This window comes from Telopea speciosissima, chromosome 11 (assembly GCF_018873765.1).
Source record: "Telopea speciosissima isolate NSW1024214 ecotype Mountain lineage chromosome 11, Tspe_v1, whole genome shotgun sequence".
Taxonomy (NCBI): domain Eukaryota; kingdom Viridiplantae; phylum Streptophyta; class Magnoliopsida; order Proteales; family Proteaceae; genus Telopea; species Telopea speciosissima.
The window spans coordinates 6,471,044-6,486,223 of record NC_057926.1 but is presented as its reverse complement, the minus strand read 5'-3'; the positions used below and the strand labels follow the sequence as shown (position 1 = coordinate 6,486,223).

General features: G+C 38.9%; 2 protein-coding genes across 2 annotated transcripts; one reads left to right on the top strand and one right to left on the bottom strand.

Annotated features, from left to right (window-relative positions):
• Positions 1-2,180: 2,180 nt before the first annotated feature.
• LOC122644713 lies at positions 2,181-2,738 on the top strand. Its single transcript, XM_043838106.1, has one exon. The coding sequence runs from the start codon at positions 2,181-2,183 to the stop codon at positions 2,736-2,738; it is 558 nt and encodes a 185-aa protein (XP_043694041.1).
• A 738-nt stretch (positions 2,739-3,476) lies between these two features.
• On the bottom strand, positions 3,477-14,153 carry LOC122646899 (trafficking protein particle complex subunit 6b). Its single transcript, XM_043840535.1, has 4 exons — positions 13,947-14,153; positions 5,379-5,496; positions 5,073-5,304; positions 3,477-3,724 (listed from the first exon to the last, which is right to left on the bottom strand). Exons 1-4 carry the CDS (start codon positions 14,096-14,098, stop codon positions 3,696-3,698), a joined length of 531 nt encoding a protein of 176 aa, XP_043696470.1. The 5' UTR covers positions 14,099-14,153; the 3' UTR covers positions 3,477-3,695.
• Between the last annotated feature and the right edge of the window lie 1,027 nt (positions 14,154-15,180).

Genomic DNA, 15,180 nt, shown 5'->3' with positions numbered 1-15,180 from the left:
GTGCCTTTGGGCCTCAGTAGCGTAATTTCCCACTCTTTTCTCTATTTCCTTGATGTTTATGCTCTCTTTTGATGACATCACAATGGGAGAGAGGCCTTAGCAATCCGTTATGGTATTCGCGAAGGGATCTCGCTTGCGGTTGACGATCTTATTATCGAGTCGGATAATAAAGAAATTATCAATTACATCCTGGACTCTGCCAAGATGACTCGCACTTCACTCCTTCTAATTGTTAACATAAAATGCTTGGCTACTTTTCTGATTACATGTAACTTTTCTTACATTCCTAGAGAAACTATCGCAATTGCGGATTCTCTAGCCTGGAAGGTCCTGGCTACTTTTCTGATTACATGTAACTTTTCTTACATTCTTAGAGAAACTATCGCAATTGCAGATTCTCTAGCCTGGAAGGTCCTGTCTATGCAGTGCATGACAGTATGGCCATCCCACTCCATAGCTATGGGAAACTTGTATTTTTCCAGCTTCGAGCCCTCCATTTGCATCTGAATAGAACTATCTTTACCAAAAAAAAAAAAAAAAATCCACATTTTGAGGGTCCTGAATCCATCATCCCACTCTCTTATACCTTTGTTTCCTCATTATTCCCTATTACACCCATGCACCGTCATTCTAACAAATGACGAGCAATAGGCTTGTGAAATCTCCAAAGAAGCGGTTGCATTGCCCGAAGTTTGAGTAAAAAAAACCTTCATTACAGACGTTACTTTGCCCAAAATTCGAGTGATGTGAAGTAAACCAATTGTCTGTCTCCAATTGAACCGTGGGACATTTACTATTTCGTATTTATCATTTTCTTCTCATTGTGTTGATATTGTTTGCAAGTATATATTTCTATCTTTCTCTTTACATTTGGCACAATGTAAAATATTAGAATCCCTCAGCTAGTTCTTTGTGGGGCCATGATGGCTATTCGGCCCTTGAATTGCACCAAAAAGAATAAAAATAAAAATAAAAATGCATGATTTGGTGCATTTATCTCGCTTCATGTTTTTGTTTAACAAAGTAACTTTTTAGCATTTTCACTTGCAAAAACATCATTTTAACTTCTTGATGAATCATATAGACTTACATGTTGGAATAGAATCCATCATTATGAGAGAATATTCGAAATCAAATATCTAGTAGAAAGACCGGTTCGATTGGACAAATTAGGGTACTAATACTTTCCTATGCTCATAACTTGACCACTTAACCACTCTTTGACCAGATCATATGGAATCAGGTAGCCTTCCACTTACTTTGGATGGGGCTACCACCATGGGTACTAGGCTCGAATCCTAGTTGGTGACTCATTTTATTTTAATATGTGGCATGATCCCAAACCCACCAACTTCAATTATAAATCTCAATTGCAAAACCAAATTCCTTGTCGCCAAGGGACCTTGATAACAATGCTTTGGACTGCCACCCGCAAGGCGGAAAACCACCCACTGGTCGTAACACCCACATGGTGCCATAATGACATCAGCAGGCAGAAGAAGGGTGGCCATGGTGATCCTGATCCGGTGGGAGGCGGTGAAGCTTGATGGGGTTACCATCAATGTCGTCACACCTTTCTGTGACTCTGAACAAGTGTATAATGCATTTGGTAGTATGTGGTGTGTGAAAGCCCATTGCTAAGAAATGGTCTTGAGTTCAAGTCTATTTGTTCACATCTCCCCTCCCCTCAATAGAATAGGATAGAGTAGGACACTAGGACCTATCCACAAAAAAAAAATAAAAAAATGTCTAACGCTAGAAACAGGCCAGACCGTGCCAGTAAGAGGAGGGCTTAGGGTAGGTTGAGATCTGGTTGGCCCGGCTTATTATTTAACTAAACACTTAAAAAGATCCACAAACTGATGTCTGATGGGGACAACAATGTAAATTCCAGTCCCTACCAAATAACAACCCAAAAACTGACGTATAATGGCCTCACGCTTCTACCATTCTTATCTCTCTCTATTTCTCTCCTTCCCTTCTTCTCCCCCCCCTCTCCCACCCATCCACCCGGTGTTTGACTATGTGTCTGTTGTGTCCATAATAATCTCTTATCTCTGAATTCAACTTCCAAGATCTCGGTTGGCTCTTTGAAACTCTATTAACACAGAAGAAGCTCAACAAAGAAAGAGAAAGAGAAAGAGAAAGAGCACGGTTTGATCATCATAGGTTTGTAATCTATGGCCCATGTAGAAGATAGGAAGAATGATACTTACATATATGTGATTTCAGGCTTGTTCTGCATCTCTATTTTAGCCGGTGGAGTGTTCTTGACATTGTTCATTACATTACAAGAGACATCGACGACAATATGGTTTGCTATCATAGGCATGGTGCTTGTGGGGATCCCATGGGTGTTTTGGTTCCTAATATGCATGTATAGATGTTGTACATACCCTGTACCGGTCAATGAAAAATGTTTATCCAACAGGAAAAATGCACCACCAATAGCCCAACCTGTTTCAGCTGCCACGACGAGCGGTGGCATGGCAACCGGCAAATCTGATTCCCCAGTTGATTCTCCAGGTGGGCGGCATGTTCGCTTTGGAGCTGCTACTGTGGTAGGTGGTGGACATGATTCTAATAGTGAGGATATGGATGGAGCTGTAGATACTGAATCAGACATTTCTCATGATGGACAAGAAGGGTACCAGGGGACCGAGATATTGTCGTCGGCCACATTCTCAAATGGTTCTCGTGAATCTGAACAACCTCTAACCTTCTCAATTTCATCCTGATAAACTGCTGAAAGACAATTATAGTTTCAGCGTATCAAGGTGAGTTCTTCTGATCACCAGTTTCTCATCGTTGGGGGTGTCTAAGGTCCGAATTAACAAGCGATTGAACAATTTAGGGCGATGCCTCTGATTGCATGACTGGAATTGATCCTCTATCGGTACAAGAAGTTTCAATTAGAGAGGGAAGAAAAGGCTGAAGGAGATGGGAATCATGAGTATTTGATCTTCCTTCCTAGGTAGAGATGCAGCTTGACAGTTCTATGTGAATATCTGATTGTTCCATGTGAATATATGATTGTTTTTTGTGCTTTGCATCATGTGATGATACAAATGGAAAAAAACAGTACAACATAGAGATTACTCGATCATTTCAAATGACTTCATTAACATATCCAAACTATCTTCCCTTTGTCCTTCTAGATTATTTGTTTGCACAAATCAATGAAGAACTGCCGATGTTAATAGAAACCATATTTTTCTCCACAACAAAACAAAAAAAAGAAAAAGGGAAAGCCATTTCTGTTTCAAGATTTAAGAGATGGTTATGTAAGTGTTTAAGGTATTATTGTAAACAGCTATGGAGTCACCCTTCTTCCCTTTGCTTGATAATTGGAAATTGATCTCTTCACCTGAGCTTGCAGTACCCCATGGTCGGACAGATGGAATGGTACATGGTGGAAGACATCTCTGCACCTTCATTCTGCCACTGGATTTTTTTTTTTTTGGGAGAGAGAGAGAGAGAGAGAGAAAGGGAGGTTCTGTATTTTGGATATTATGAATGAAGTATTGCAAATATCCTTCAACCAATGTACCACACAAGAAAATATAAATCAAGCTACTGTAGAGATGAGCACCATTCAGAATCCCTGTCAATGAGAAGCCACGGCTAAAGCAACGACGTAACCGCCATTCTGCTAATTTCCCCTTTTCCCTTCTCCCTCCTCCATAAAACATTCATCAAGCCTTTATTCGGACCACAAATGAACCTGTTTCACAGTTTTAAACACAAAAAAGGCAAATATCAGCATGTTAGATTTATGATTCACCCAAAGTACAGCTATTTGTGTAGGACAGAATGTGGCACCATGATTAAAATGAACGTTGAAAAAAGCATGGGATCCTATTATCCATGAGCTTAATTTAGGTCAATAAACGTTTCCAAGCAATGAACTCGGCTTCAATTTGCTTATGGTTCTGGCAAATAGTTCATTTTAGGTGATGCACATGTCCCAAATGCCTACAAAAAATGTGGAACCATTTCTCCCCATGGTTTTCATTCTCCATTGAAGAAAATAATATTTCTCAGGGAAGGTCACATGTTCCATATTGAGTTCAAAATAAGGAACCTAAAAACCCAAAAAGCGAATGCAGCACAAAATATCAACTCAAGTCTTGGTTTTACATCTTATAAATGATCAAACACACGTGCATGCTTGAATAAACCATCTGGAAGATAACTGCCAGGAACCGAACAACAGGATGGAAAGCTAGTATATTCTTGTGGTTGGAGGGTGGACCCCAGAAGAAATCAACTATTTATACTATTCAGTAAGCCTGGTGCTTATTCTAATAAATTCAAATGGTTAAAACTAAAGGAACACAACAGGAAAACTATGGTTTTACCAGAGAAAAATAGTTAGGGCATAAAGAAAACATATAACAGTTCCAGAATTGTAATCCATCTAATAGATTAATTGGGTGGATTAAAGCTGGGTCCATTCATCAGCTGTTGAAGACTCAATATACATACAAGACACCCTGTATACAACTTGATTATATGAATTATTGTAATTATATCTCCAACAAACTCCAAAAAAATTGGAAGGGGCTCAGATGGTGATGAGGACTGGGGTATGAAAATACTGTGGCAACATACATTTCCCATGAATAACACCCAAAGGAAAACTTGAATCAGGACTCAGAACGTGAAGGAAATAGTAGCTGTCCCCATTGCCTTTTCCAGATACATCACTAAAGTTCAGAGGTGTAAGGATACATGAATCACACCAAGTAGATGATGGTAACAAAACATCTCGTGACAGGTATTAACTATGGTCTTACTCACACTCCGAATGACGCAAGGAAGAAACTGTTACAATCTCAAAGTGCAAGGCCATAATCAAGGTTATCCATCTGCATCAAGTTATTACCTAGATCACTAGATCACACAGTAAGACATTGAATATCTGTTCCCTACCACCTTCCTCGAATGCATGTACATTAAGCAAGTAAAGAAAAGATTACTTCTTTTATCCTCCCTGCTAAAAATGAATTCCCCCGTCCACTCAGAAATCAGATCAAAATCTTTAAAAGAGTCAAAGGCCTGTAACTCACATGCAGGAAGGTTGGATATGTCTGCAGAAACTGCACAAGGAATACCCAAATTTGAAAGTGCTCCCCTTATGATCCCGCATGGGAAGTATAGATGCATGCTTGTTGCTTGTGCAGTCTTGCTCTCATCTGTAGCCAAAGAAGGTTCTTGAGACAGATCAGTGTTGGCTGGTGATGGATCAATTGACACACGTGTCAGCCAACGGAACCGGTTGTCTTGCAATACAAATGTACCCTGCAAAGCAAATATATACAACAACATCATAAAATGGCATATAAATTCGTTTAAGTTCAGCTTATCAGACTTACCCTATGATTGGTCTTTAAATTGTCAATCTGCTTCTTAAAGAGTTCTGACCAGAAATCTTTGCAAATGAACTTGATTGCTTCTAGATGATCACTGAACCTAGGCCTTTCTATGGTATACCTATCAAGAAGGGGGAAAAAACAGGTAGAAGATCATATCATACAGCATTCAATTTATCCACCTTTTTTATATTATAAAAAGTCTCATAAATCAGAATTTAAAGGTGCAATATGAGAGAGGAGAAAGAAATTAATCTTTATTTAACAAAATAAAGAATCCCAGTTAGATAAGGACCTCAACAAAACAATCCTAGTTCAAGGCCTATATGAGAACTAAATACCCTTATTCACAAGCACAGGAAGAATATGTTGCAAGTTGATTTTGAAATTAAAAAAAAAAAAAGGGAAGGAAAACTCACCCTGTGAAATAGGAAGAAAGCATGTGAGGAGAATTTTCTCTCTATTCAAGACAAACAAACAATCTCATTTAGACAAGGGCTTCAGCAGAACAATCCTAATTCAAGACTAACAAACAATCTCATTTAGACAAGGGCTTCAGCAGAACAATCCTAATTCAAGCAGAGCAAGGAATCTCTCATTCCATGCAAGTAAAAACTAAGTATCCTATTCACAAGCTCAGGAAGAATACGAAGCAAATTGAATTTCGGGGAAAAAATTTAGGATGTTAAATAGGGAGAAGCATGTGAACTCAGTAAAGTGAAAGCCACTTGACCTGAAATTTGAAATGATGGTTCTGTAGGGCTCAATGAACCATAAGGAAGAAATCTACTCCAATCTACGCAATTTTACAGGTGTGGATTTTCTATGGACAAAACCCAAAAAGCAATGAATGACACAGGTGCAGGCTGTCACAACTCAAGAGAACTATAAAATATCAATAAGAATTGAATCTAAAGATATTAAATGTAGTAATTGAATAGAAGAATTCAAGTTGAATAAGAAATTTCAACTAAAATGGAGTGAACTTATATCACAGGTTCGAATAGAACATGATGTTATATTACGTGGGAAAATATTGAAAATAATGCTGAAACACTAATAGCTCAACTCAGGAGGAGGAATACTCAAGTTGAGATCCAAATAAATCTTTAAATAAGAAATTGAGGTGGCAGAAAAGATATGAACTCAAACCACAACTGGAATCTGGTGCAGGTAAGGGAGAACTATAAAACTTGAGTTACTAAATTCAAATATTCAATTTTCAAGTAGAACTTAAACTAATTAAGAGAAACACCAATAAGTTATTTACAGCCTTCAATTTGAATTGCAAGCAGAAAGCTGATTGAAAGCAATCAACTAGAAAAAAAATGACCAGACCAAAAACCATAGGGAGTTATAAAACTCAACCAAAAAAGAATAACTACATTCAATTCCAAAATTATGTTTAGAATGTCTGACAAAAAAAAAAAAAAATACTCAGCTAATTTAAACCAATATCCTAAGATGACTCACTACTTATGACTTAAGAAAGAAAAATATTATAAACATGCCTAAATTAATAGCTCGAGTGAAAGGCCAATGTAATATAAAACCAACCCAACTGTTGTATGGACTAAATTGGGCAACCTACTAACGCATGATCGCTCCAAAAATTGGTCCTACTTTAATACTTGAGGGGTAAGGGATTTTAGTTCTTTGGGTTTTATTTGTAATGGGCTACATCATAAGGCCCAAAAGTTGAGGTGTGCAAAATAATAAGTATTTTAATTAAAGGTGGGCCACATTAGATATTAGTTTAGTACTTGACATAATAGGTGTTTTAGGGATCTTCCGGGGCCCATTCCTTAGCTGTCATAGATAAGTTTTGAAGAGTCCTTATTAGATTTAATTTTTGTTTTGGAAGTATAGTAGTTTAGCAAGTTAAGTAGGCGAGCCTTGGTGCAATGGGTAAGTTGGGCTATTGCAACCATTAGGTTGCATGTTCAAAACATGGAAACAGGCAAACAGCCTCACTGTGAAGCGGTGGTAAGGCTATGTACATTTGCCCCTCCCAGACCTTGCAGTAGTGGGACTACTAGTCTAATAGTAAAACCTGAAGTAGTATGTTCTTTTTTTGGTAATGGACCTGAAGTTGTATGTAAGTACTAATAATAAGTACTTAGCAACAAAAATAATTATACATTATAGATCACAAATCATTTCAGATGATCCAAATCTAGGAGAGTTTTTCAGTTTAGATGTAATACTTGGCAAAACCAAGAAAGATTCAAGCCCCCCTAAAAAAATTTCCATGTTTTTTAACATGCTTCAACCAATGACTTTGATTTTAGATCTCCACTTTGATCATCTTTAATGCAATTTTTTGCTTGTTAAATCACTCTTCCTATGTCGTTTTTTAGTATAAGTACGATTTACTTAGGTTTTGGCCCAAAAACAAAGAATTTTTTTTTCTTAACCTGGGATTTTTGGGTTTTAGCAGCCAATGTATCAGTATCGTATCAGTTTTATACATAAATTTTTTTGTATCGGTTTTGTATCGTATCTACATGGCCAATCTTGATACATATCGACCATATCAGTCCTATCGTACCCAAGGTTTAAAGTACCAATATCAAGTATCATATCGATCAGGTGATTTTAAGAGACATATCGTATCGTATCGTATTGTATCGTATTGGAGATACGTATCGAACTCTACAGATACGCATGGAAATGGTCAAGATACACATGGAAATACACTTTTGGAACAAAAAACAATATAAATAAGCAATATATAACAAGAATCATGCATAAACATTAAAATGGAGAATAATTTATAACTAGACAAGTACATTAAATTGAATTTGTTATAAAAGATGAGGTTTCTTACATGTTGTAATAGTCTATAGCCAAGAAGAGTGTTTGATGATGTTGTAACAGTCCTTGATTTGTTTTTTTAAGTCCAAAAGTGCGAAAAACCAAGATTAAATGCAAGATTTTAGACTCTCGGTTGATAGTTTTCCTTCATTTTTCTGCCAAAACAGCAGTTATATCGAGTCTGTGAGTGAAAATGGCTTTCTTATAGAATGTATCGACCGTACCGATGGTATCGATATGTATCGAGCCATACCGGCCGATACATATCAATACGTATTAATGCCCCCACGAACCCATTTGTCAATCGTATTGATGGTATTGATAAGTATCGATTGTATTGTATCGTATCAGCCCGTATCAGCCGATACAATTCGATACGATTAGAGAGAGAGAGAGAGAGAGAGAGAGAGAGAGAGAGAGAGAGAGGGAGGATACGTATCGGCCAATACGATGCAATATGATATGGACCGATACTTTAAACCCTGATCGTATCGCTACTTGATACCATGATTGTATGATACAGACCGATACTTTAAACCCTGATCGTATCGCTACTTGATACCATGATTGTGGTAGAGCCTGTAGGTTTCTGTACCTCAGGCCTAGTATCAAATCTGGCCTTCATTCCTACCTCGTTCCCCACAACTTACATTTCAAAGGGGAAAAAAATCAATTTACTTTCCCCTGCTCTTGAAGCAATCAAATGGGGCTGAAGTAAACTTAGGAGCATAATGGAAATATTGGCTCCAAACTGGATTAGTGAAGTAGAAGAAATGGATGTAGATCTGCTATTCTCTAATCTTCTTTAGTTCCAAGTAGGTATTTGGAAATACACTTACACCAACACTTACACCAAGGGAACCTGTTGTCTCATCCTTTTAGTCATTTTAATGGAATCTCTTATCAGGTCATTCTCACACGCAACAGATTCAGGATTCCTTAATGCTCTAAAGTGCCTAAGATTTTTCTCATCACTCATCAACACTTTGGATATGAGACTATAGAGCTGTGTCATTGTTCCCATGCTTGAATGGGGAACCTGAGACCAGTGGTGCAAGGCAATTAAGGTCACCCATGACCCAACCCAAGTTCATCTTCTAACAGGGCTACCAGGTATAATCTTTCAAAGAGAGTTTATACGGCCTAATTCTGAAGGCACATGATTCCATCAACTGGAACCTAATTCATGCATACACTTTGAAAGAGTTGAGAAGGAGAATTGATAGGGTTTTTGGCCCAGGTTTTTGGTAACTTGACCAAGGCCATATGGGTAGAGGTTGAAAACTTAGGAGGACCAGTTACTTCAGATGTCTAAGTTTTCAAAATATTGAAGCTAACCATATGACAAAATTGCAGCAGACGGCACCATTTTCCGATGCATCCAGCAGAAGAAGACAGGGGAAATCACGCTGATCGATTCTCTTTTTGGCCCTTGTTTTGGTCTTCTTTTCATCAGCTTCTAGAGATTTCCTGCAGTAGCAGCTTAGTCTCTATTTTTTCTGGTCTTGTAACTTCATCTCTATGTTGTTGATCATGTTCAAGAAACTTGTTAGCAGGATAAGAGTAGATGTAGACTGAGTTCTACTTTCTTCTAGTAGATTCAAAGCTAGTCTAGAAGAGTTCCTATTTTGGATTCATATTAAAAATTTTAGTAAGTCTTGTACTTGGAGTCCAAGCAATTGGAACGATCCCCACATCGTAAAGGGATCACCCCCCTCCCCCAAGCTTTACACAAGGTTCTCTGATCAATACAAGTTGTTTGCTGCTAAAACAGCGTGGATTCACTGTGTGTTTGGAAGAGGATTCTCCTTGGTCGAATGGGTGGATTCCCAAGGCCATAAGGAGAGTTTGTTCTTCAATGTTTCTGCTGTAGTTTCTAGTATTGGTTTGCTACTGCAGTTCCCTCAACTCAAGCCTAGTATTCAGGTCAGTTTTACCTTACTTGTTCTATCCTGCAGATGCTCTGTTTCTAACTTACTTTTCTGCAACCTGCAGCTTAACTTAGTTTTCTTGATACTGATCTGTTAGCCCTGAAACTTCATCCACTAACTCTATTCATTTAACACTCACAAATCCAATCATTAAACTCCAGTTCCAACTCTTATCTCATACCCTACTACCCATAGATTTAGGTATCAGCATCGTATCGCCCGATACATATTGGTGTTGGCGATACGGTCAAAAAGTGGCTTTTTTGTCAAGAAAATTGGCACCACTGTACCTGATGTAGCACAAAACATGAAGAAAAAGATGCCAAACACTGTTCATGCGAACAGTATCACAGCCCCTTATTTTGGCTTGGTGAGAATATTCTTAGGAGAATTGTGGGGGTATTTAGTCAATATCACGTAGTCTTTCTTCAACACAGCTAATGTAGGTAGTCCTAGGTTGGTAGGAGACGACCAACTAGGAGCCAGTACAACAGGATCTGATATGACCTGGTAGTCCAATTGGGGCAGAATACGGTTTTAGGTCAAAATTAGCGTTCAGGTTGGGGTTTGAGGTGTTGGTAATGCTAGGCAGGTGTAGGGGAGTCTATCAGAGTGAAGGTCCTGAGATGTTTTGATGAGAGGAAGTGTGTAAACTAGAATAAACAGCAAGTTAGGGTTAGGGTTTCGGGTTTTTGAGAGAAGAAGAAAAGACGGATTTCTAGGGTTTGGCTGGGCAGAAGTTAACCAAACTTGAATGGTTTTCTTAGGAGGGTATGAGAGATAATCAGTCAGGTTTGTAGACTGTTCTGACGGTTGGTTTGGGCTGGGCCGAAATTTGGGTTTTGGGTTTTGACTTGAGATGGGGGAAATTAGGGTTTCAGTGGTTGGGATGGGCAGCAAGGGAGATCGAGTTCTCCTTATGGGCAGGGGGTGGTGGTGTTGAAATTTGATGAAGTTCTGATGGCTGGTTAGGTCTGTGGGGAATTTAGGGTATGGAAAAACTGAAAATAACAAAGAGTAAAACTAGGGTTGGGCTTGTAGAGGATTAGAAGAAGGATGGGGATGGGGATGGGGATGTCTCAAACTTACTGTAATAGCAGATTACTTTTGGCAGCAGCTTATTTGAGGATGAAACTAGAATAAAAATTGAATCTTTGAACTTGAACTTATTAAATAAAAATCAGATCTGATTCGTGGTTCACATTGCAGTGTCGATTGGATCAAACACCAATCCCACCAACGAACCACCCGAGCTTCACATCGCAAGGTATCAATTGGATCACACACCAATCCTACTAGCTTTTTACACACAGCAGATCTTCAATAGAAGAAAGGTTGCAGCAGCTTGCAAAAGCAAATTTCGTAAAACAGTGAGGTAAAGATGAGCCCCACGGTTGTTCTTTATTATTGGCCAAAGGCTTAAATTCCTATGCAGCCTAGGAATAGGAAATCCCAGACTGAGTCTAAATACAAAACATTCCCTCTCTAAATTCGTGTAGAGGTGTGGACCCTAAAATATAACTTAAGTTAAAAAGATTCTATCCCAAAAGAATATTCTAAAATCACTTAAATTGGACCAGTCGTTCAACCGGTTCAATTTAAAACACTAAAACATAAAATAAACTAAGTATAGGACTAATCCCGTATGCAACTTATGTACCCCTACTTTAGGTCCATAAAAGTGACATATTACATTGCAAACCCATAGGACCAAAGGCCCAATATGTTTATAATCCAACCCTAGACTTATTTATAAGGAAAGAAACCCAGTTTGGTGATAAACCTGCATCGACAGCTGCTGGCCGATAATATCTATGTGGGGACCATATGAGACTCCAGATTTGACAAGAAGGAAAGGATTGGCTGCACATGAGAAAATTATATTTAGTTTCTATTTTCATGTTTCTAAAAGTTAGTTTCTATTTTTTAGAAGTTTAGTCAAAAGACATCCAATTTTGGTACCTTCTATTTTATTAGGTTTCTAATTCATGTACGGCAAGTCCAATCCTAAAAGGAGACTGCCATTTCCATTAGCTTCTAATTCTTATACTTTCTATTTTCTGTTTGAATCAGCTACAAGTCCTATTAATGCAAGGCTTTAGAGGCCAACCCACCACAAGTTAATGAACTTGATTAGTATTGCTTTGAGCAAGTTTTTCTCTTGTCCATGTGACTCACTTGAAGGGCTGGGAGGCCTGGCTGAGAGAGCCAAATCTCCTTATCCTTCCCTCCTATTCTATTATCTCTTGTTTATTATTTCTCTGCTCCCAATCGAGTGTGCTTGCTGCTGTCTCTTGTGTCTGCTACTATTGCTGCTGGAGAGTCCTTGAAGACCTGAATCGATACCAAAATCAACACCAAGTATTGCGGCTGCTTTTTACACAATCAAGTGAAAGACTGTTGCACCCTGCGGCTCTGTTTCTCTGCTGATTCTGCTGCAACTTCAAGGCTTCAGATTTCTTTAGCTACTGAACCTATTGGGGTCATATTCGAAGCATCTAGAGAGTACAACCTGCTCACCAATCGACTCTGGTTGGTTTCCCCAACTGCTGGCCAGATTGGATTCTCCATTAACCTTCTATTTTGAAGGCTGGTTTCTAATTTCAAGTCCTCTTCATAACTCAATATTCAGCCGTAATTTGGAGTAAAGGACCTGATCAGCATCACCTCCACTCAACTCAAGTTTGGTAGCCATCTGTTGGCCAGTTTGATCTCTACCTCCCAAATTACTAATTCTGGTTTTATTGCTAATTTGATGTTCTTCTGCAACCTGTCATCGATCCTACTGTAGAGTGGTTCTTAGTTGAACCCCTTCTACATTCGTACCTATTCTAGTTCTGCCAACTGGGATTACTTGCCCAACTAAAAGAAGAAAAGACCAGCTATTTGCATTGGTTTTTTATACTAGAATCGGCCCGATACAGCCGATCGTATCAGTATTGGCAGTGACCGCTACCAGCACCGATACCATGAACTAAAATCTTGTACTACCTGTTCTGTTCTTGCCACAGCTCAGTTTCAATGTATCGCAACTTGTTAGAAACATCAATTTTTTCTTGAAATTTCAACCATCACTTCATCACATAAAGATCCCAAGTCGATCAGAGTTTTACTTCATTCAGGCCCTGGATTGCAATATATCAGTTTTTTCCAGCCGAGTCCTAGTTCTGCCTTGTTCCCAATACTGTCTCAATCTCGACTCTGATCTAAACTCTGAACAACCAGATTCCACTGTTTCTGTTTGTCACATATTCTGTTAGCAGACCTTCCCTTCTAGCCTTAGTCCCTAACCTAAAGCAACCACTTCATTCTGCCCTAATTAAGCCCAGGCATTAAAATCCTAATTTCTATAATTAGATTCAGAGTTTCCTTTAGTGGGACCAATTTCGGATCACTTTTATGTACCTAATTCTGTAACATTTTCCTCCACAACCAAAGAAACCAAAAATTAGGTGAAATGTTCAAGTTCATCAAAACCTAACAAGTCAGAAAAATCATCCAATTTAAGGGTAATAATTACATCAAAATACTTTTGCCGCTAAATAATCAAATTCTAGATCCGCAGAGAACGAAGCTACCCTCATGAAACCGGACAGTGAAAGACATATTTCAGAACTACTTAAGTACCTTTAACATCAATCCATGACCCATCAAAACCTAAGGAACTCACAGTAGAGAATGAGGGGGTAAAGAAGATCAAATTGTAGGATCATTCAAGTCTTTTTTTAAATCAAATTCCTTGATCCGGACGATATGTACGCAGATTCAGAAAAGCACAAGAAAGGAAGGAGCTGTTTTAAGGGAGTTAATAAGAAGTCTTTACCTCTCTGACAGCTGGTGACCGACTTGATAACCAATGGCCTCGATCCTCGGAGCTGCGAGCTCTGGCTTGGAAGCGTAGAATCGATTGCAGTAGGCTGAAACCATCTCTATCACCAAACTGTCCACGCAACTCTCTGATACCTCTCTCCCCATTTCTTCTTCTTCTTCTTCTTCTTCTTCTTCTTCTCTCTCTCTCTCTCACACACACACACAGTTAACACACTCGTACAAAAAAACACAAAATATTAAGAGATTTTTGCACTTGCAGGTCTGTAATTATTCACTTTTGTATAATTAGGCCTCCAGCAGGAAGTTTTGCAGAATAGGGCCTCTAACAGGCTTAAAAAATCATCATTCATATTTTGCAATTGAATCGAGTTTTCCATCACCCTCGTTTAGCCCTAATAGTGCTAGCCCGATTAAAGCCCTGAAACCAACCGACGTTTATAATTGTGTCCAGACCTACCATATGCAGAAATATTTCCTCTAGTTCCTCTCTGGCCCAGTTCCTCAGTGCCTGTAATAAAGAGGGATGGATCCCACCCAGGCAGAGGTAGGGTGGTCATTGCACCCCCCCTTATTACAGGCATTGGGGAACTGGCCGGACAGGGACTTGGGGGGACAAAGATCCTATGCAGACCTGACTACCTATTTGAGTGGTCACAATGGAAAGGGAAAAAATGGTGAGGCCTGGTTAGTGGTTATTTGGGTGGTCACGATGAAAAGGGAAAAAATGGTGAGGCCTGGTTAGTGGTTATTTGGGTGGTCACGATAAATGGTGAGGCCTGGTTAGTGGTTAGGTCCGACCAAGACCAATTAGGACCGACCCGTTTAGTGACAAATGGTGCAACAATTTGTTTGAAGCTCGTTTGTGTAGCCCGAATAGTGCTTACCCAATTAAAGCTTAGAAATCAATTGACTATTTATATCCATGCCTACCATATGAAGGCCAAACTACCGATTCGGCCAGTCATGGTGCAAGGGGAAAAAATGGTGAGGCCCAATTAAGCCCAATTGAGACCAACGGGGTTGTCAACCGGTTCAATTCCAGGCTCCAATCAGGCTACCTGGAGGCCAAGTGATTATACAATCTTTATTTAGCAAATTGGTGTTTCTCTCTCTTAAAAAATATTCTATTTAACAAAGTTTAAAGTATCGGTATTAGGCAGCATATGGGGAATATGGATTTAAGAGACATCTTGAAGACATAATGACGCTTAGAGATATTAGATACG

Coding starts and splice junctions, on each gene's coding strand:
- LOC122644713 (XM_043838106.1), top strand. CDS start 2,181: ATGGCCCATGTAGAAGATAGGAAGAATGATACTTACATATATGTGATT.
- LOC122646899 (XM_043840535.1), bottom strand. CDS start 14,098: ATGGGGAGAGAGGTATCAGAGAGTTGCGTGGACAGTTTGGTGATAGAG. Junction 5,497..13,946: donor GGTCACCAGCTGTCAGAGAG/GTAAAGACTTCT, acceptor CCTTCTTGATAG/GTATACCATAGAAAGGCCTA. Junction 5,305..5,378: donor ATTTAAAGACCAATCATAGG/GTAAGTCTGATA, acceptor TTTGCTTTGCAG/GGTACATTTGTATTGCAAGA.